This window comes from Acomys russatus, chromosome 20, assembly GCF_903995435.1.
Source record: "Acomys russatus chromosome 20, mAcoRus1.1, whole genome shotgun sequence".
NCBI lineage: Eukaryota > Metazoa > Chordata > Mammalia > Rodentia > Muridae > Acomys > Acomys russatus.
Window position 1 is genome coordinate 519,967 of NC_067156.1, and position 20,605 is coordinate 540,571.

Sequence of the window (20,605 nt, forward strand, 5' to 3'; positions counted from 1 at the left end):
AAAAAAAAAAGGTCTGATAATTAGTCAAGTTAAAATACAAGAAAAGAAAAAGCTTATGTGGCCATCTCTGACTGCTTATGTGCACTAAGCTGATAGCTAGAAAGGATATCAGAACGCCCTAACCTTACGTCAGGCTTCACTGAGAGGGCTGAGCAGGGGAAAACACACACTGTGCATGCCTGACAACCTGGATTAGAGAGGAGAGGAGGGCTAACCTGTATGTTGGGGCATCAGCACACACACAGTAACAGTAACAAAAGGAAACTCAAGTGTCAAAAGTATTTACCTGTCGGTAAGGAAGGCACAAATGAGATTTTTTGCCTCTTTTGATATGTCATTATCATCAGGAAAAGTAAGTGAATTTTTATGGTTCATAATTTTACTGTAAGTCCCAACCAAAGAATCTGCATAAAAAGGTGTGTCACCTGAAAAATTTGACAGGAAAAATGAAAACCAAAGAAATACACTTACAAAAATATATATTTTAAAGGAACAATCAGTTACCTGATTTTTTTAAAACCCCATTAAGTATTTGTTAAACTAAAAGCATACATTTAATTCAGAAAAGTTAACGTATCACAAGGTTAGCCTATAAACAGCCTTTAAAACACAGACAAAACAGGTTAGTGATCTTGTTTATTTACTACAAATTAACACTGCTTATATAGTAAGTATTATATGAGAGAAAGCCAAGTGGTGAGTTTGGGATGAAAAACAGTAGATGCTTAAACAAAACAAAACAGGAGCTGAAGAGCTACCTCGGCAGCTAAGAACACTTGCTGCTCTCACACAGAACCTAGTTCTGTTCCCCACCTTCTTCTGGACTGTGCAGACACCAGGTATGCACATGGTGCACACACAAACTACCCATACACATAAAATAAATTCAAACATACACATATACACACACATCCCAACTAAAAAAACCTGCTTTACTCACCTACAAGCATTTCATATAAAAATACCCCAACTGACCACCAGTCACACTCTCGTCCATAATAGCCATCACCGCCTTGGGATTTTAATACTTCAGGTGAAATATAATCAGGCGTTCCAACTGCTGTATCGCATCGTACCATACCTTCCTAAAAGAAGCAGCAAGCCTCAATTAGGATTTAATCATTTTCAATGGTTTTCTTCTTCATATACTCCAAAAGAACTGGGTTATATAATAGATCAAATTAACACATTATTCACAATTATTAAGAACAGTCTAGATATCCATCATTAGATGAATAAAAACAATGGAGTACATAAACAATGGGATTTTATCCAGCTATATAAAAAAATGAAATCACAGCAACTTAAGTGGAATCTAGAGGTTATGTTAAGCAAAGTCAGACTTACAAAAGACAAATGCAAGTTTTCTCTCATATGTTGAATCTAGGATTAAGTTTGTATGTGTGCATGTGTGTGTGTGTGTGTGTGTGTGTACATACACACACCTGTGTGTAATGTCAAGGCAGAAAAGATACCATGAGAGGAGAGAAGGCAAAGGGAGAAGAGTGATAATGGAATACATATAACACGAAAACAGAAGAGGGGACTATTCAGGGGGAAGAGAGGGACCAATAAGGAGGCACAGGGTGCTGCGGATGAATAAGAACAAAGGATAATGTATGGACACAGCACAGTAAAACTCACTTCTCTATTCTAACAAAAAATATATTTAACTACAAACTTAAATGAGTAAGTCTTCCTAAATCATAGATACACATTGCATGTAACATAATATTATATAAATATTAATGAGTGCACAAACTCAGGCTCTTTTGTTCTGTAACACTCTTAGATTCCGCCATCTACTCTACTAACTGCCAATATAATGACTGCATATTAATTGCAGAGACCAAATCAAGGCAAACAGATTGAAAGGATTATATACCAAAGCATTTTACAGCACATAAATACTGATTTCTTTTTTTTGAGACAGGGTCTCTCTGTGTTAGCCTTGACTATCCTGAACTCGCTTTGTAGACCAGGCTGGCCTCAAACTCACAGCGATCCGCCTGCCTCTGCCTCCCAAGTGCTGGGATTAAAGGCGTGCGCCATGATTTCATTATTTAATCAAAATATCTGACCAACTTAACTGTGCTAGGAACTGTGATAAAAATATACAAAAGCTAATGTACAGATATGAAATGGAGCAGTACATAAGGCATAAGGGCTTAATGGTGTTAACACGAACTATGATATCCTCTTCCAAAATTATTTATTTTACCTACTTTATTAATGCAATTAATTAAAAATAAATGTTGAAAAATAGTTCTCATGTAATGTTTCCTTTTAATCAATTTACCTTTCAAAATGACAACTACATATTTTTAATTACTCTGTTGTAAAACTAAAATGCATACACCTTTATAACCAAAGAAAAAAGGTTGCATATTTTCTCTTTTGGTTATATATATAAATTACTATTGTTATACAAATAGTGAATGAGCCAGGTGCGGGGGGGGCCCTGTAATCCCAGCACTCAGGGAGACAGAGGTGGGCGGATCTCTGTTGAGTTCAAGGCCACTTGGTCTATAAAGAGACTCCAAGACAGCCAAGGCTACATAGGAAAATCTTGTCTCAAGAAACAAACAAAACAACAACAAAATAGTGAGCATAAGTTCCTCTTACAACTCTCTTTTAAACTGAGCCATAAATTTTTGTGTATGTTAAGAGAAGGCAACTAAAGTATTCATAAAATATTTCTGAACCATCTAAATCAATTTTTATGAAAGTCTTAATTTTAACTCAGTGACGTTTACACTAATTCCATTTCTAGTTACCAGTAGTGTATGTGACAGAGTTGTTATGAAGGATTTAATAAATCTGACAATCTACATTTATTCTAGAATAGAGAGAGAAAATAAAATAGTGACAAGTTACTAATACAACACTGCAACCACGGAATAAGACAACAAATAGGGTGTCACCGATTTTGGACAAATCCAGATATGGTTAATGAATTCTTTGTGTGTGTACAGGGTTTCTCCGTATAGCCCTGGCTGTCCTGGAACTCTGTAGACTAGGCTGGCCTCAAACTCAGAGATCCGCCTGTTTCTGCCTCGAAAGAACTTGGATTAAAGGTATATGTCACCGCCACCCAGCTGGCTAGTGAATTCTTAATAGCATTTTCTAAGGAAATACAATCTTGATTTAGAAAATAAAATTAGAATTTTTAAACTAACCTTATTCATCTTCATACAAGTACCAAAATCTGCTAACTTCAAATGTCCAGACTTATCCAGCAGCATGTTATCAGGCTTTACATCTCTGAGGGATAGAAAAACAAACAACAGAGTATTGCTAAAACAGATCAGACACTGATAAAGGCTATGAAACAGTTACTTCAGATCAAGTACCCTTAACCTACATGAAGCAGTCTTCAATCTGCATGTGCTCCTTACCCATACCTACAGGCTCAAGTGCATCCAAACATTCCTTTATATACTGTCATTTCTTTTTCTTTTTTTTACAGGGCACAGTTTTATTCATTTATTTTGGTTTTTCCAGATAGGGTTTCTCTGTGTAGTCCTGGCAGTCCTGGAACTCACTCTGTACACCAGGTTGGTTTCAACCTCAGAGATCTGCCTGCCTCTGCCTCCCAAGTGCTGGGGTTAAAAGTGTGTGCTGCCACCTCCCAGCTACAGTTTGATGGTAATAAAATCAGTGACTTCAGAGATTAAGCACAAAATACACTATTATGTAGACATACAAGTCAGACAAAACGTAGGAAGAGAGTTATGAATGACCCCAGGATAACATCTAATTCATTTTCATTTGTGATCCCTGGTATGCAGTACAGTAGCTACACATAAGACCCAAGAGGTGTTTTTAGGACAAATTAATTACAATGAACATATTTTTAATTATTCACTACCTTAATAGACTAAACTTAAAACAATTAAATCCCACCCTCAGTCCTCTCAGGAACTACTAATAGTTAATGTTTGCCTGGGGAATGAAAGATATGTTCTTCAGTGGTGTTGCCACTGGTAAGTGCCTATGTTTCTGAAAATAACCCCTCAACCACACTCCTATAAGAAACTTCAGTTAAAAGTCATGGGATTTTAAGATATTAAAGTAGGAGGGAGATTGGTTGGGTACAGGAAGATCAGTAGTAGGAGGACATAAATGGGAAATGGGTAGTGAATGACCAAAATATATTTTATATAGGTGTGAGATATAACAAATCTATTATATATAATATGGTAATAAAAATGCTTATCACATAACTTTTGGAAATCACTTTACAGTTTTTATATTTTAATATACAATATGAAAGCTAGACTAAGATTATTAAAGAATGTATTTACAACAAGATGAAACTAAATGCACTAAAATTCCATCTGTGTCACAGGGGAGGAAATTAGGTAGGTTGGAAGTAGGAAACATTAATCAAGTGATGTTTAAGTTCTCTTTCACTACTCCTTTCAAAAAAAATAAGAAAGTGAAAGCACTGCTATCTTTACCTATGAATAAAACCCATGGAATGGATTGCATCCAATGCAAGAACTACTTCTGCAGTATAGAATCGTGCCCATTTTTCAGGCACATCATAGTTGCTCATCAGGTTTACAAGGTCTCCACCAGGCATGTACTCCATCACCATGTAAAGATACCGGTCATCTTGGAATGCATAAAAAAGCTACAAAACAAAACAAAAACAAAACCATTAGAATTACTTTTGTAATATTTTGTTTTCATATATAACCTGCCAAAAAGTACTAATGGAAGATGGAAGAAGTACTTGGTTGACTTGCAGGATAGCTGTAAGTGCCAGCTAATTCTTAGGGCAAGCATAAACGCCACAAGGACTCCTGTACACACCAAAGAACTGTAAAGTGAGTATTCCAAAGAGGCAACTGGAGCCACTATCTCTTCATAGCTCTCTATACTACCTCTACTTTTTTTTTATACTGAGGTTTTTATTTCTAATAGCTTCAATACGGAGCACACAAATTTCTTAGGCAAAGGAATACCATACTCTGGTTTTTAACATGCACAGGAGAAATTTACTGCTGCCTTTACAATGAACATCAGAACTCTGAGGTCTGATAAACTCGGCTTTGGCTTCACTGTTCATTAGCTGCCTGGTTCTGGAAATCTGCTTAGCCCCTCCATGTTTCTGACAATCATCTCTTCTACAACAGTATAAGGAACTAAATTGTTTTTTGTTTTTTTTTACTTGCAAGCGTACTATTCAGCTAGCATCTGGATGCCTGGCAGCAACACACAGGTTTACCAAAATTTTAATGAACAAAGCAATCATTATTAACCTCCAACTTGGACTGCCTAAGTACAATTGTCTTTCTGGACCATTAGAAGGCAAACCAAAATCATTAGCAAGATACTGTCAAGAACATCAGCCATAAATCTACTGTGTTCAGAGATGAAGTAAAAATGGAGCAATTTTTAAGTAAACACAAGCTTAAAACAAAACTAAAAGCAAATGCCAAGGAAAACAACAGCAGATGTACATAAGCCTTATAAGCTATAAGATGTCTTAAAAGCCTTCATGTTTCATTTTCAACAGTGTTTAATCATTTTAGTTATAGGCGTATTTTAAATAATTTTACTTGTTTGTTTTATGTGCTGTGTGTGCATGTGTGTGGTGGATTCACATGAAGTATGCTGATGCTGAAGTCAGAGCATGACACTAGGTGTTGCTCTCCATCATTGTGGTAAGGTTCTCCACTGAACCGGAAGCTTGCTGTGTCATCTAGGCCAGCCAGCGAACAAGTTGTGAGGATCTGCTTGTTTCTGTCTCCAGTGCTGGGGTTATAGGCACTTGCAGCTTCCCTTCCACTTAATTTTTATTTCGTGCATATGGATTTTGCCTGCAATTAGCCTGTGGACAAAGTACATGCCTAGTGTCTATGGAAGCCAGAAAAAGGCAACAGATCCCTTGGAACTAGCATTACAGAGGGTTGTGAGCTGCATGTGGATGTTTAGAATGAAACCTGGGTTCTCTGGTGCTCTTCACTACTAACGTGGGTATGGAGGATTTGAACTTAGTTTTTCATGCTCACAAGAATAAATGCTTTTACCCACTGAACAGTCTCTGTAGTTCCACTTATATTAATTTAAAAACTAATCAGGAACAGATGGCTCGGTTGGGAAAGCACTCGCCTTTACAAACACACACACACAAAAAAACTGAATTTGATCCCTAGAACCTATGTGAAAATGCAGGATGTGCTGGAGAGATGGAGACAGAATAGTTGGGACTTGCTGGCTAGCCAGTATCGACTAATTTGTGTACTCCATACCAGTGAGAAACTGTGTTTTGAAGGAGGTAGACAAATGGCACTTGTCCTGCTTCAATAAATGCACATGCACCTGTGCACACTTGAGCACAAGCACTCAAACACACACACACATGTCCACATATCATTAAAAAAAAAACCAGCCAAAATTAGGAGTAAGGATAAGGAAAGTGTTATGACTGCCCCAGACTAAATGTAAAATTTCTCATTTGATCACCATAATTAAAGAAACATTGTTATTCTGGTGGCAGTTTACCCTATTTACATACAATGTAGTAAGTAAAATAAAACTCTAAGATATCTAAATTGCAAATTGAAAAATTATGACACAGATATTTAGTCTTTGAAGAAATAACACTAAATATCCATTTTCATCAACAAAGGCAATGCTGTCTCCCTCTCTCTTGTCCCCACTTATATCAGTCAACAGATAGTCAACAATGTCTAAATGCATTTTTAGCTGCTGCAATTAGTAATGCAGAATGAGAAAGATGTGTCACAGGTATATTCTGGATAAAGAATGTCAAACATCATAAACACACTAGTAATTGGAATAATACAGAGGATAACTATGGTGGTTTGAATGAGAATGTCCCCCACAACTCATGTATTCTGAGAAGTTGGTCCTCAGCTGATGGCCATTTGGAGTGGCTTAGGATGTTGGCCTTGTTAGAAGAAGTATGCTACCAGAAGGCTTTGAGAATTTAATGGCTCCCATAATTTCTAGTTTATTCAAATCTGCTTTGTGTTTGCAATTCAAGATATGAGTTCTCACCTTTTTGCTCCAGCCACTGTGTCCACCTGCTGCCATGCCTTCCCACCATGACATGAGGGACTCATCCCTCTGGAACCACAAGCCCAAATAAACCCTTCCTCTATGAGTTGCTTTAGTCATAGTGTTTTATCACAGAAACAGAAAAGTAACTAGTATAACAGTTCTTCATAATGAACAACTATCTAGGATCAAGTATGGTGCCACATGCCTTTAATGACTAGTCTGAGGCTGCCTTGACCTAGAGAGAGAGTTCCAGGCCATCAATGTTACATTAGTGAAACTTTACCTCAAAAACAAACAAAAAGGACAAAATGCATTACCTGGCACACAAACACTGAAACTAAGAAACCCTAATACACATGAGTAACAAAAAAAGAGACTTGAAGTTTAAAATGTGGAGGGCTAGAGAGATGGCTCAGTGATTATTAAGCACTGCCTGCTCTTGTAGAGGACCTGGGTTTGGTTTCCAACACCCACATAGTAGCTCACAACCATCTTTAACTCCAGTTTCAGGAGATTGGATGTTCTCTTCTGGCCTCCATGGACTCCTGCAAGTATGTGGTATACATATATACACTCAGGTGCACACATGCACAAAAAAGCAGTTTTTAAAATATATTATATATAAGTAAACAACATTTTCCAAATCTTTTTATTTCAATTATTAGGATATTTATTTGGAATATATTCAATAGATATTGTAAGTAAATAATAGAATATATGTTAGGAGTTGGAAATCATCTAGGTTACTAAACATCCATTCAAAATTAAAAACAGAAAGAAATGAAGGTGCCCTAGTTGAATCATAGGTAGAAAACGCAGAATAACTTAGTGGGGCTTGAGCCTATCACTCTACTTCACAATTACAATAATCAGTTAGGTGTGGCATGTGCCTAGTATATCAGCACTCAGAAGTAGAGGAAGGAGAATCAGAGCTCAAAACTATTTTTAGCTACATAGCAAGAGTGAGGTCTAGCATGAGATTCTGTCCCGAGTTTTAAAAAAAATCTTAAAGACAGTTTCATATTTATAAACAAAGAAATTATGGCCCATGAACTTTAAATAATTTGGCCAATGGCAGTCAATACTATTCTAGGACTTACATATTTCCTTTGAGAGAAGGTCTTGCCTGTAACTGTAGACCCTCATGCCTCTGCTTCCACAGAAGCTATGCTATAATATGCTGACTTTACAGTATATATTCCTTGGTACTAAAAACTTAAGGTTAACACAGGATGACTTGTTGGCTTACTGAGAACTCATTCTTCTGATGGCCCCATTCTTTTATTTCAATAAAAGAGACATATTTGCATGACTGGGCAGTTAAAAAAGGTAAGAGGACTCATGTCTTCATACACAAAAATATCATTATTAAACTTTCCTCAAATCAAAGCAAATTAAATTCTACAAAAAATTAGTGTGTGTGTGTGTTTCAAGACAGGGTTTCTCTGTGTAGCCTTGGCTATCCTAGACTCACTTTGTAGATGAGGCTGGCCTTAAACTCACAGCGATCCGTCTACCTCTGCCTCCCGAGTGCTGGGATTAAAGGTGTGTGGCACCACGCCCAGCCCCAAAAAACAATTATTTTGTTCAGACCTTTCTAAACATAATTTAACAAAATTAATTTCATGACCTTAAAAATGAGATATTAGACAATTTTATAATCACCAATAAATTACTACTCTAAAAAAATAAACTAAATTTCTCAGATAGGTTTTTTACAAACTAGTACAGCATTAAGAAAACAGGATCAAAACCATACCTGAACAACCCAAGGGCTGTTGGCAAAAGCCATGATATCTCTTTCTTCCCAGAAAAAGGCAGAATCAGATCTCTTAATCATTTCAAATTTGCTGAGAAGCTTCATAGCATATACCTTCCTGGTAGATTTATGCCTTACCTTTAAAATGGAAAACACATCATTGGTTAACATTTAAAGCTCAATGTTTCACTGAGCAATTTATTATGTGCCTTTAATTCTTAGTCATGTAGCTGCTTTTGTTTCTTCTGTTTATCACAATTACATAATGTGAAGACTTTAATTACCTGAAGGAATGCTATGAAAACATTCTACATAGGATAATATTAAGAGAAAAGATTTTTTTTTTCCTCAGTGAAACATATTTATTGAAATGTTGGGGAAAACACTTCCCTAATACTTTGAGATCTTACCCAAAGTTTTCATGTCTTGGGCAAAAATGCCAGAGCCATTTGAAGAAATAGTTCTATGAACAATTATTTTTCCAAACATTATGTTAAATGGGGAGCTGTTGTTTTTCACTTTAAAAAAAAAAAAAGATGCTTTAAAACTGAGTAGGGAAACCTACCAATTGAACTTCTCCAAATGCACCTCTGCCGATCACCTTCACTACTTCATAATCTTCAGCTTTCATCCGTAAATCTCTAATTTTATTTATTGTGTCTTTATCTGTATGAAAAATATAATTAAGTATCTAAAGCATTATAATGAATATTACATATTTTATAATTAAGTTACTGAAAAACACTGCATTACAAAATAGAGCTGGGATGTAGGTCAGTGGTGAAATGCTTGCCTCATGTGGCTCTGGGTTCAAATCCCAGAACTTTGTCCCTTAAAATAATTGATATATGTGAAATCGCAAATTATAAAATAGAGAAATACTTAATATGCTAAGAATTGTTTCAAATAAATTCTATAATATTTCAATATTATACCAAAAGTTTTTATAAAAATCTAATGACGATGTTTTTAACACAAAAACTGCTGTGCTTTTTTTTTTTTTTTTTTAAAGAGAGTATCTCAAGTATCCTAGGTTTATGTGGTGCTGGAGGTCAAGCCCAGGGCTGTTTACGGTAGGCAAGTATATTTTACCAACTGAACTATATTCCCAAGCTAAATAAAAATGCTGCATTAATAATAATAATTAATTAATTAATTTCTGGTATTTTAGGCAAATATCAGATTTTATTTAGGAAACATAAGTAGATGTTGTATATATCAACAAAATAAAATGTTCTGTTCATCACTTATGATGATCCTTTGAAAAAGACACAAATTCTGGCCAGTGTGAGGCCAGCCTAGACTACAGACAGCTCCAGGGCAGCCAGGGACAAAGAAACCCTGTCATCCTCCCACCCCAAAGAAAAAAAGATACAAACTCAATATATCAAAGACACATGTACTAAGGAATTAAAATTAAATTTCTACCTGGCAATCTTATAGTATTAATCTGAAGCTAGACTTTAAAACATGCAGTGGAGATCATTGCAATTATTCATATAAACCTGTCATACTACAGATGACAATAATTTACAAAGCCCCTCTGGACGGACAGTCTAACCCCTCATTTGATCATAATTTTTAAAAGGGCTATTTTATCCACATGGGTCAATGGTGGTATGAGATTGCATGGAAAGGCCTCACATTTCAGTGTTATCCACATACATGTGAGCGAGAGAGAGAGAGAGAGAGAGAGAGAGAGAGAGAGAGAGAGAGAGAGAGAGAGAGAGAGTACAGTTAAAGTACATTTTTTTTCTATCCTTGCTTGTACATAATAGTTATGTACTAAAATAAAAAGTGGAGAGGCAAGCAGATCACTGTGAGTTCGAGGCCAGCCTGTTCTACAAAGTGAGTCCAAGACAGCCAAGGCTAACACAGAGACACTCTGTCTTGGAGAGAAGCAAAACAAAACAAAAACAAACAAACAAAAAAAGTAAAGCATTTGATACATGTGGCACTCAAAATACAAATTGTAATTTTATCAGTATCATTTACACTACACTGCATAAGCAATAAAATGGCCACATATGGTCTCTGTTACAACTATCCGACTCAACCACTATAGTCCAAAAAGCAGCCATAAATGAGGCATTAAAAACTAAGCAGATGCTGGGTACGGTGGTACACACCTTTAATCCTAGCACTCAAGAGGCAGAGGAAGGTGAATCTTGGAGTTCAAGGCCAGCATGGTCTACACAAAGAAACTGTTGTCTAGAAAAACAAAACAAAACAAGCAACAAAGGGGAAAAACACAAAAAAACAAAAAACCCCAAGTAGCTGGATGCCGGCTGCTTGCTGTCGAAATGGGCAAGTTCATGAAACCTGGGAAAGTGGTGCTGGTCCTGGCTGGACACTACTCCAGATGCAAAGCTGTCATCGTGAAGAACATCGATGATGGCACCTCAGACGGCCCTGACAGCCATGCCCTGGTGGCTGGAATTGACCGCTATCCCCGAAAAGTGACAGCTGCCATGGGCAAGAAGAAAATCGCCAAGAGGTCAAGTCCTTTGTGAAAGTTTATAACTACAATCACCTGACGCCTACCAGGTATTCTGTAGATATCCCCTTGGACAAGACTGTTGTCAACAAGGATGTCTTTAGAGACCTAGCCCTGAAATGCAAGGCCAGGCGGGAGGCGAAGGTCAAGTTTGAGGAACCATACAAGACAGGGAAGAACAAATGGTTTTTCCAGAAGCTTTGTTTTTAGGTATATTTTCATTTCCATCATTAAAAATTAAAAAACAAAAACAACAACAACAACAAAAAACCCAAGCGTGATAATGTTCCAATAAAGCTGTTATTTATAGATACTGAAAATCTGGATTTCATATCACTTTACATCATGATATATTATTCATCTTCCTCTAACTTTTCCAATTATTAAAAATGTAAACTTACCCTTAGCTTGGGTTCATTTGAGAACATTGCTTCTCCTGGCAGCTCTTAAATGATAACCTCTACTCTCCCACCTCATTTAGGCTACTTGGTCCCAGAAGCAGAATAGGTGAAGTCAGTTGCCATCTCCACACACAATCTCTCACTATGGCTGTAAATCTACTGACTCTCAGGTCACCTAGACAATTTTTTTAGTTTACTGATTTCTCCAACATTCACCTGTTTTAATCCTTCTAAAGGCGTAGATGCTCACTCTGTTGCACATATCTTGCTGCTGTACGTAGTTCAATAAACCACAACCCTACTTAAATCCAACTCTCCAATTACTCTATGTTTGCACTTATACAGCTTAGCATGTCTAGATAAGCATATAAAACCTATTTAAACTCACATATAAAGGTAGCTTTAATTCTGTTTATCAATCATGTAGTTCCCTAACTTACTTTCAATATATACTCTTAATTTCTAACATTCTCCCACTTTGCAACATAGTATAGGTACTGGCTAGTATGTAAACTGGGCATAAACTAGAGTCATGTGAAAATGTGGGGCTTTTTCTTGATTGATAATTGATATGGAAGAGCCGGGCATGGTGGCGCATGCCTTTAATCCCAGCACTCAGGAGGCAGAGGCAGGCGGATCACTGTGAGTTCGAGGCCAGCCTGGTCTACAAAGTGAGTCCAGGACAGCCAAGGCTACACAGAGAAACCCTGTCTCGAAAAACCAAAAAAAAAAATCAAAAAAGATAATTTATATGGAAGGGCCTAGTCTCACTGTGTGCCGCTGTGCTGCCACCCTTAGGCTGGTGGTCTTAAGTAATATAAGAAAACAGGCTGTGCAATCTGTAAGGAGCAATCCAGCAAGTAGTATTCCTCCACTGCCTCTGTATCAGCTCTGTCAATGACGGACTGTGATGTGGAACTGTAAGCTGAAAGAAACCCTTTCCTTCGCCTGCTGTTTTCAATCTTGATGTTGTATCACACAACAGAAAATCCAAGTAAGACACTATATCTCACATTTTTGTGTTTTTTCCTCTTACATCTCCCACTGATTTTCACTCACACTGACTGGTTATTATACTGAAACAAATGGAGCAGTCAGAGAATTGCCAGGTTACCATGAGGCATTTGTACACTGAATGTATATATTCACTTTTCACTTTCTAGCACGTGTATACATATTTGCAATAATGCATCTTTTTTTTTTCTTTCTTGGAGACACGGTTTCTCTGTGTAGTCTTGGCTGTCCTGAACTCATTTTGTAGATCAGGCTGGCCTCGAACTCACAGAGATCTGCCTGCCTCTGCCTCCCATGAATGCTGGGATTAAAGGCGTGCGCCACCACACCTAGCACAATATTTCTATTTTAACGCAATGTCTGAACCATTATATTTTCACTAGCTGGCAGTCAACATCTAGTAAGTGCCCCCTCTTTCTCCTAAGCTTTTTACCTCTAAGGTTTTTGCTAATTCAGAAGTCCAAGAAAGCTTCAAGTTCATGACTCCCAACTGGAAGATTACAGGCATGGGCCTCTACATCTGGCCATAAGCAAGCTTTTCAATTTGCAAATAATTACGTTTTGTACTGCAAAGTCTTTGTGATATTCCTAATACTTTACAGCCCATACATAGTCATGATCACATGAATAAATATATATATTTTAAAATGCATGCATGTGCATATTCAAATTTTAACACTGTATTTGATCCCTACTTTGTTTACAAAAGATTTATGAGGCTATACAGAGAAACCCTGTCTCAAAAAAACCACAACAACAAAAACCTCTACAGTGTAGAATAATTTTAAAAAATTACAGCCGGCCATGGTGTTGCACGCCTTTAATCCCAGCACTCGGGAGGCAGAGGCAGGCAGATCACTTTGATCTTGAAACCAGCCTAGTCTACAAAGTGAGTCTAGAACAGCTAAGGCTACAGAGAAACCCTGTCTCAAAAAACCAAAAAAAGAAAGAAAGAAAGAAGAAAGAAATTACAAAAAGGAAAAAATATATAACTATTTTTTATGACTATTTAGGGTTTAGGAACAGAAATAAATGGGATAGGAAGAATTTTATAATCTATTTCTTACTGCTAATTATTTAAATTCCAAGCTTAATCTTTTTTCTTAACCCTGCGGGGTTCCAAAATTGTAACTAACTCTTTTGTAAACAAAGTAGGGACCAAATATAGTATTAAACTTGAATATGTACATGCATGCATTTTAAAATACAAATATTTATTTATTTTAGCTATTTACTATTTCATCCTCTTTTCCAAAAATTACTTTGTACACTCTTTTTGATAGGAACCTAAACTAGCTTCTAAAATTTCTTCATAATGTGCCTTGTTAGGACAGTAGCTAGTGTTAGTCTTTGTACTACTATATGTAGAATTCACTGATAAAATAGTAAGAGTCAACAGAAGAGGAAAGGAGGCTTGAATAATCTGATACATAGCTACATGTGCAGTAAAATTAAACTCTACAGAAAGTACTTACATCTGCTTAAAAAGTTGTCAATATTTTTGTTTTTTCTTAAAGCAGGAAAATCCAAATCATAAACCAAAGCATCCAATCCATCCTAAAGAAACAAACAGGAAGTGTTAGCATATCAGAGTATTTTGTTTTGAAAAGTTTATGTCCTCTCTTCAACTTATCTTGTGTTCATTTTACATCCTTTACATGGTTACATAGTAACAGGGAAAGGTTCTATGTTTTATTTCATATACACCTTCTAAATCTTGCAGTCGGTGAGACAGGAAAATCACTACTGACTCCATGTGATTATGGCTCATGTGCTCTCTTTACAAGGATATGAAAGTTTACATCCCAGTTACCCTGACTTCTACATTTATCTTTATGCCACAGGTGTTCAGCATAAACTTTTGTGACTATAAATGTTTTACAGGGTAATAGCTAAATAGTATTTAATGAAGCATAAAATTTAAACTAAATCATATGTAATCACATATGCAAGCTATACACATATTTAATTATAAAAATATACCAGGTGTTCACAAGGGTCATTTTTACTCTTTAAAGACAACAAATGGGAAAGGACAAATTGAAGCTTTTTTCTTTTCAAAACTAGACATTTAAATACGTAAGCAAGTGCTAGGCAATGTGAAGGTACAACAACCCATACAACCAAGGGAAAGTTTGTACTGAGACTCTGTCTTGCTATATGCTGTAGTAGAAGGCATATTCAGGGAAACCTAAAGTGTGTTCATTACGAAGAGTTGTTCTTTTTGTGGATGTGGTTTATGTACTGATGAGAGATAGAGAGACAAGATGATTTCTGATCATCTTAATAAAGTGATGCACTCCAGATAGGTCACAAAATTTTCAAGCTTAAAAAGGAAATCAAACAATTACATTCCAAAGAAAAACACACTTATATGCTACTGAAAAGACAAATCACATAAGATTTTTGAGCCTATGTTTTCTTGACTGTAAAATGAGAATTAGTATCTATTTATAACTTGCATCAGATTAGTGAGACTAGGCCAAGCATGTGAAATCCTAAATATTCCCACTTTCCTTTTATTATGTCTGTAGTTTGTCTCCCTATTGCTAGAAATGACAAATTATGCATTTTAGTTATGTGGTTATACATTTTGTTGTTGTTGTTTTTGTTTTGTTTTGTTTTGTTTTGTTTTTTGTTTTGAGACAGGGTTTCTCTTGTACCCCTGGCTGTCCTGGACTTGTTTTGTAGACCAGGCTGGCCTCGAACTCACAGAGATCCACCTGCCTCTGCCGCCCAAATGCTCGGATTAAAGGAGTGTGCAACCACGCCCGGGCGTGGTTATAAAATCATAAGAGTAAACTCAGGTCATGATGTTAAAACTCTTACCAAGCCAGGCGTGGTGGCACATGCCTTTAATCCCAGCAATCGGGAGGCAGAGGCAGGTGGATTGCTGTGATTGCTGAGTTTGAGGCCAGTCTAGTCTACAAGCCTACAGCCAAGACTACACAGAGAAACCCTGTTTCGAAAACCAAAAAAAAAAAAAAAAAAAAAAAACTTCCCTAAAGCAGCAATTCCATACCTGCCTTTTGCTGGATCACTGAGCTTGGTAATGTACTTATTAATGAAAATCTGGCACTACTAGTTGCACCTGGCCACTAGATGTTTAACCCTACCATCAAATATTTTAACTCTATACTAAGATGCAATGGTCTGTATTTTTCACTACCATCCACATGCATAACCCAAGGTGTTTTAAGTAAAGAAATAAAATTAATGAAAAATACTCTAGTGTAATCAAAGCATACACCAACTAAGGTTAAAAGAAATTAAGACACTAGAGTAAAAAAAGAGGGGTTCAGGCTTCTACTTTGATACAGTAGAAAAACTGTACAATACAAGCAATGTGACTATTCAGCCATAAAATATAAGGATGCAGAGATCACTCAGTGGTTAAGACCACCTGCTGCTCTTCCAGAAGACCTAAATTTGATTCCCAGCACCTACATCAGGTTTGTTACTCCAGTTTCAGGGGTCCCAATACCTTCTTCTGGCCTCTGAAGGTAACTATACACACACTCACACAAACACACACACACACACACACACACACACACACACGGTACATATACACATAAATAAAAGTAAACTAAAAAAATAAAAATGACGAATTCTGCATTTCTTTTTACTTTTTTACATTTTAATTTGTTCATTTTACAACCCGATTGTAGCCCCCTCCCTCCCTTCCCCTCCATCCTACCCTCCCTTCCTCAACTCCCCTTCTCCCATCTCCTACCCCTCAGAAAGGGGTAGCCCTCCTCCCCTATCATCTGAACTCAGCCTATTAAGTCTTATCTAGACTGCCTGCATCTTACTCCTCTGTGCCCTGGTAAGGCTGCTCCTATTCCCCATATTATGAGACCCACAGGGAAACTGTGCTGCCTATCTGCAACATCTGAGCAGCAGGTCTAGGTCCTCACTATGTAGGGTCCTTGGAGGTGTGTCGATCTCTTTAGCACCCCTCTCAGGGAGTCTTCTTTTCTTTGCTTTGCTTTTTTTTTTTTTTTTTTTTTGATTTTTGAGACAGGGTTTCTCTGTGTAGCCTTGGCTATCTTGGACTTGTTTTGTAGACCAGGCTGGCCTTGAACTCATTGAGATCCACCTGCCTCTGCCTCTCTGAGTGCAGGAATGTACCACCACACTCATCGAATTCTGCATCTCTAAAAGGTCATATTATGATTAATTAATCAGTCTTCTGTTTAAAAAAAAAAAAAAAAAAAACCCAAAAACTTGTCTCTCAGAGTTCAAAAGGTAGGCAAAAATCCCTAAAAATAAAATACCTACCAACTACTTTAAGAAGAGTCTACATTAAAAAAAAAAAAAAAAAAAAGAGTCTACATAAATAGAAGGATTGTCTAATTTTGAGGGCTTAAGGGAAGGGAAATAAGAGAGCTGAATCGTAAAGATAAACCTAGAATGAGTAAGATAAAGATAGGGGGAAGCAAGGAAGAAAAGCAAGGAGTGAAGAGAAAGGAGAATGCTCCTGACTAGAAAGGGTAAGAAGGACCTGCCTGAGGTAAACCTGTGAAAAATGGGCGAGGGGGCATTAAGGTATGACATACTGGCTAGGAATCTGGGTGTTTTATCTTCCAATACCCACTCAGAAACAGGAGTGTAAGAGGAAAAAGGAGAGTGTCATATGACATCTCTAATTTAGTAAGTCTGGCACTAAAACAACATGATGAATTAGAACTAGAACAGTTAGAAAAGGAGCAATTAGGATAATGTAAACCAGATAAAAGACTGAACTAAACATTAAAACTAAGTGGAGACAAGAAACAAAAGAACTCTGTGAATAACTAACAAAGGGGCAGGATGAGCTGAGAAGGACTGCATATGTTTAAGAATGTTCATGCTGTATCTTCTAGCCTATAAGAACTGTGGCTTTGTTCAAATGCACAGAATACAAACTGGAGAAGATGTCTTGGACATACTAAATTTAAGGACACCAATGAGCTTAAGTTATGAATAACAAATTGGCAGCTAACAATTTGAGTTTTACGTCAAAGTTTTGTTTTTAACTTTTGAGTCATGTTTAGGAGTCATGAGGGTACACTTAGTTCCAGAAAATAGTTAGTTGTCCAACAAAAGTAAATAAAGAATGAAAAGAGTGAAAAATAAAATCCTGGGAAACAACAACATCTGAGAAGTAAACAAGGTAAAAATATAGAAGGGGAAACATAGAGAAGCAAAGATACAAAACCCTTGAGAAAACTGAAGAAACACCTAGAAGAACTTAAGAGCAAGAAAAATGCAACACAAAGGCCAAGTACAACAAAGAACAAGAAAGAAGCCAAATCATTTGGAATTAAATGGCACTGTAGACACCTGTCCATGTTTGAATGACTTAATGCCAGTAAACTCTATATATTTCAGAAATAATAAAAATATTGAGTTTTATACTTCTACATGTATTTCACTGTTTTGCTTTTCAAAGCACTACATAGGCCAAACTAGTCTTGATCCTCCTGCCTCATCTTTACAAATACTGGGATTACAGGCATTCTTTACCATACCCTAGTTCAATATATGTTCTGCTTTGTTTAAGTTGTTTTAAGTTCGCAAACTGGGGAGCTCTAAGCTCCCCTCTCCCCATAAATACTACCAATAAGCCATTAAACACAAACACACACACACACACACACACACACACACACACACACACAGCAGAGTGGACTGTGGCTTCAGTAATTTTGTCAGTCATGTAAAACTAAGGCTTACAGGCAAATAAGAACCATCTTTAAAACAGCTGGAAGGAGCTTCTGTTGCAGGATATTTGATCTCAATGTGATCTCTGAGATTGTGAACTGTTAAATCCTATCTCTGAACCCATTGAGGTTCCTGAGATTGAACTGTAAATCCCTGTTTTTTGTAGTTGAGCCCTAACACACCTTCAATATAAGAACTTTTCTGTTTATTGTAAACAGGTGATTAAGATGTGTCTCAGCCAGCCTAGCACACACCTTTAATCCAAGAGCTTTCTGTACACAGGATTTAATAAAGTTAACCCTAGGTCAAGAGGTGGAGCAAGAAACCAGCTGACAGGCATTAAAGAGTAGGAGGGATTTTGAGTTGAGGGGTATTTAAGACAGCGTGTAGAAGCAGAAGGGGTCTTTGGCACTTTTAGCTATTGGGTTTTACTCTTAGGATTTTAGCTCTTTGGCTCCTTACTCTATAGTTCCTGAGCTCCTGAGCTCCTTGGCCTTTGGCTTTTTTTGGGCCTTAAGCTAGCAAGCCTTTTGGGCCTTCTCCATGGGGACATGAGCTGAGTAGGAAGGTCATCTGAGTGCTCTCTCTGCCACTCTGAGCTAGCAGGTTTTTCACCCCAGCATTTGACTCCTGAGTATTGGTAAAATAGAACAATCTGGGATTTTCAAAAAAATGTGTTTACAAGCTTCTTTCCGTTATTTGCTTTTCCTACCCATTCCTGGGCAAGGACAACCAAAAAGGCTTGGGCAACTAACAGAATAAATCCTCTTCCCACAAACCTTGAACTCAACACAGCACACAGTAAAGGTATACTATTTATGTATGTAACTAAGGGACCAATGGCCTTATCTGTTTTACATAACAGAAAATGCAGGCAGGTAGGCAGGATGTGCTATTCATAAAATTTTGCTACGTAACGGCTACTACAAGCTCCACTGAGAACCAAGACAAGAGATTGGGAGCAGATGAGAGATTTCTGATACAACACAGTAATAGACTACCTAGACTCAGTGAGACTATTTGGGGTATATGTATACTCAAAATCAGCCACATATAAGACAGTATTTAGAAAATCACCCACAGATCAAGGCAAAAAAGCATGTTTAAAAATGAACAAACAAACAAAACCGTACTAGGCCTTATACTTTCACCACTAGGCAAACCTGGCTAGCTGAGCGGTTAAGAATATGCCAGCACAGAACAAGTGCAAAGACTAAGAAAGGTAGTTTTCTTTTTTGTGATGCTTTTATGTGTTTCTGATGTTCGTACATTTATTTAAAAAGAAATTTTCATCTAAATAACAAGATAAACATTAGATGAGTACAGCAATCACTAGCAAAGAGGTATTGTAATCATATGCAAAAACAGGACTAGGGATATAGCTTAGCTGGCAGAATGACTGTCTGGCATGCAGGAAGCTCTAGGTTTGATTCACAGCTCTGAATAAACTGGCACAATGGCTCAAGCCTGTAGAGAAAAAGGATCAGAAGTTCAAGATCACCTTCATCTATAAAGCAAGTTCAAAGTCAGCCTGGGATACTTGCAAGAGAAGTTACCTTGTCTCAAAAAACAAAACAAAGATAACACAATAGAGTGGAAAATAGAGAGAGTTTAACTTGATTTCCAAAGTTAGCATACTGTAACAAATGCATTTTTTTAAAATTTAAAACCCACAAGTAGACACAGAAAAACATGCCTTAATTTAGAAGAATAAAATAAGTATACCGGCAGCCAGGTGGCAGGCAGGGAGATCTCTGAGTATGAGCTTGGTCAACATACAGTGTGAGTTATAGGACAGACAAAGCTACACCAAGAAACCCTTTCTCAAAAAAAACTAAAGTAAATAAATAAATAAATAATAAAATAAGTGTACAGAAAGCATCCTCAAGGAAGCCTACACATTGGATTTACTAACCAAAGAAAAAGAAATTCACTTCTAAGGTAATATACACTAAGGTTAAACATAAAAAGATGAGAAATTACTTGGTGCACACATTCATTACAAAAGAGAAAAGTTACATCAGCATCTTTTAAAAGTTGTCCTCATGCTGGATGCAGTGGTACATGCCTGTGATCCCAGCACTCAGGAGGATCTTCGTGGATCTTCGTGAGTTCAAGGCCAGCCTGGTCTACAAAGCAAGTCTAGGACAGCCAAGACTACACAGAGAAACCCAGGCTTGAAAAACA

At 37.0% G+C, this 20,605-nt stretch overlaps 1 protein-coding gene and 1 pseudogene across 1 annotated transcript in view; one reads left to right on the forward strand and one right to left on the reverse strand.

Annotated features, from left to right (window-relative positions):
* Positions 1-20,605, reverse strand: part of Rock1 (Rho associated coiled-coil containing protein kinase 1) — a 110,588-nt gene that overhangs the window by 66,641 nt on the left and 23,342 nt on the right. Inside the window, exons 2-8 of the mRNA XM_051163273.1 lie at positions 14,185-14,266; positions 9,363-9,463; positions 8,798-8,935; positions 4,464-4,639; positions 3,180-3,264; positions 941-1,085; positions 287-425 (exon numbers count right to left, since the gene is read on the reverse strand). Coding sequence (XP_051019230.1) covers positions 287-425; positions 941-1,085; positions 3,180-3,264; positions 4,464-4,639; positions 8,798-8,935; positions 9,363-9,463; positions 14,185-14,266 — 866 coding nt within the window. The remainder of the gene's footprint in view (positions 1-286; positions 426-940; positions 1,086-3,179; positions 3,265-4,463; positions 4,640-8,797; positions 8,936-9,362; positions 9,464-14,184; positions 14,267-20,605) is intronic.
* LOC127204340 (60S ribosomal protein L27-like) lies at positions 11,101-11,504 on the forward strand (annotated as a pseudogene).